Source organism: Nicotiana attenuata, chromosome 10 (assembly GCF_001879085.1).
Source record: "Nicotiana attenuata strain UT chromosome 10, NIATTr2, whole genome shotgun sequence".
Classification (NCBI taxonomy): domain Eukaryota; kingdom Viridiplantae; phylum Streptophyta; class Magnoliopsida; order Solanales; family Solanaceae; genus Nicotiana; species Nicotiana attenuata.
This window is the reverse complement of record NC_031998.1, coordinates 17,075,600-17,076,534: the sequence shown is the minus strand read 5'-3', so window position 1 is coordinate 17,076,534 and position 935 is coordinate 17,075,600. Positions and strand designations below refer to the sequence as shown.

The 935-nt window shown below is 46.4% G+C and overlaps 1 protein-coding gene across 1 annotated transcript; it reads left to right on the top strand.

Moving 5' to 3' along the window:
- Positions 339 to 845, top strand: LOC109233608 (protein TolA-like). Its single transcript, XM_019399490.1, has one exon. The coding sequence runs from the start codon at positions 339 to 341 to the stop codon at positions 843 to 845; it is 507 nt and encodes a 168-aa protein (XP_019255035.1).

The following is a 935-nucleotide window of genomic DNA, read 5'->3' as shown; positions in this document are numbered from 1 at the left end:
TGCTCCATAAAAAGGTATTTTCCGAGTTTCGGATCGATCTTGCTTGATGTGAGGCTGAACTAAAAAAGGTCTCAAAAGAGAGGGATGATCTTAAAGCCCTCTATGCTAAGAAAAAAGCGGAGATCGGCGATCTTCGAGTTGAATTGGCACAGGCTCACCAAGGGCGGGTCGAGTATGTTTATAAGGTAATATAACCTTTTATGGACCTGTTATGAACTTGCTTGTCTTGACGTCTAATACCTTTGATTTTGCAGTTTTATGAGAAGGCCGACTTGGTGGCGTGGCTTCAGGAGGAGCTAAAAATATAAGAAGCCGAGACCTTAGGGTGGAGGCAGAGCATGGATGATCTTGCCTCCGAGAAAGAAACTCTTCTAGAAAAGCTGGCTTCCCTCGAATGTCAGTTTGAAAGTGTGAGGGAGGATAGCCTAGCTCGAGGCCGTGACATTGAGGAGCTTAAAGCTAAATCCGCTGCTGAGTTGGCTAAGGCCAAGTCTGATGCTGAGGCAATTATGTCTTCGTATCGAGCCGATGCTGAAGCGGCTAATGTTCGGGCAAAGGAGATCTCTTCTGCAGTAGAAGTTAAGTTATCGAGGGCACTTGATCATGCTAGGCGTCAATCTCGGAGGACTACCCTCGAGGAGGTACACGTCCGCGACTTCGATCTCTCCGCCGATATTGAAAAGGAGAAGATTTTGGAAGAAGAGGATGCCGCTCTGCTTTTTGATAAGGATGATTCAGACAGTGGCTCCGAGAGTGGAGGAGCTGAGGGCGAAGTCTCTGGGGATGAGGCTTTCAAAGATGCGGCTCCCGAGGATGCAACTGCCGAAGATGTAACTCCGGAGTAGTTTTAGTTTTCCTTATTTTGTTTTTGCACGAGTATCCTTGTTAGAACATCCCCTGTAATCATCTTTTGGAAATATAATAGGATCCCTTTA

What these genes read in the sequence shown, in the direction of transcription:
- LOC109233608 (XM_019399490.1), top strand. Translation starts at nt 339, where the DNA reads ATGGATGATCTTGCCTCCGAGAAAGAAACTCTTCTAGAAAAGCTGGCT.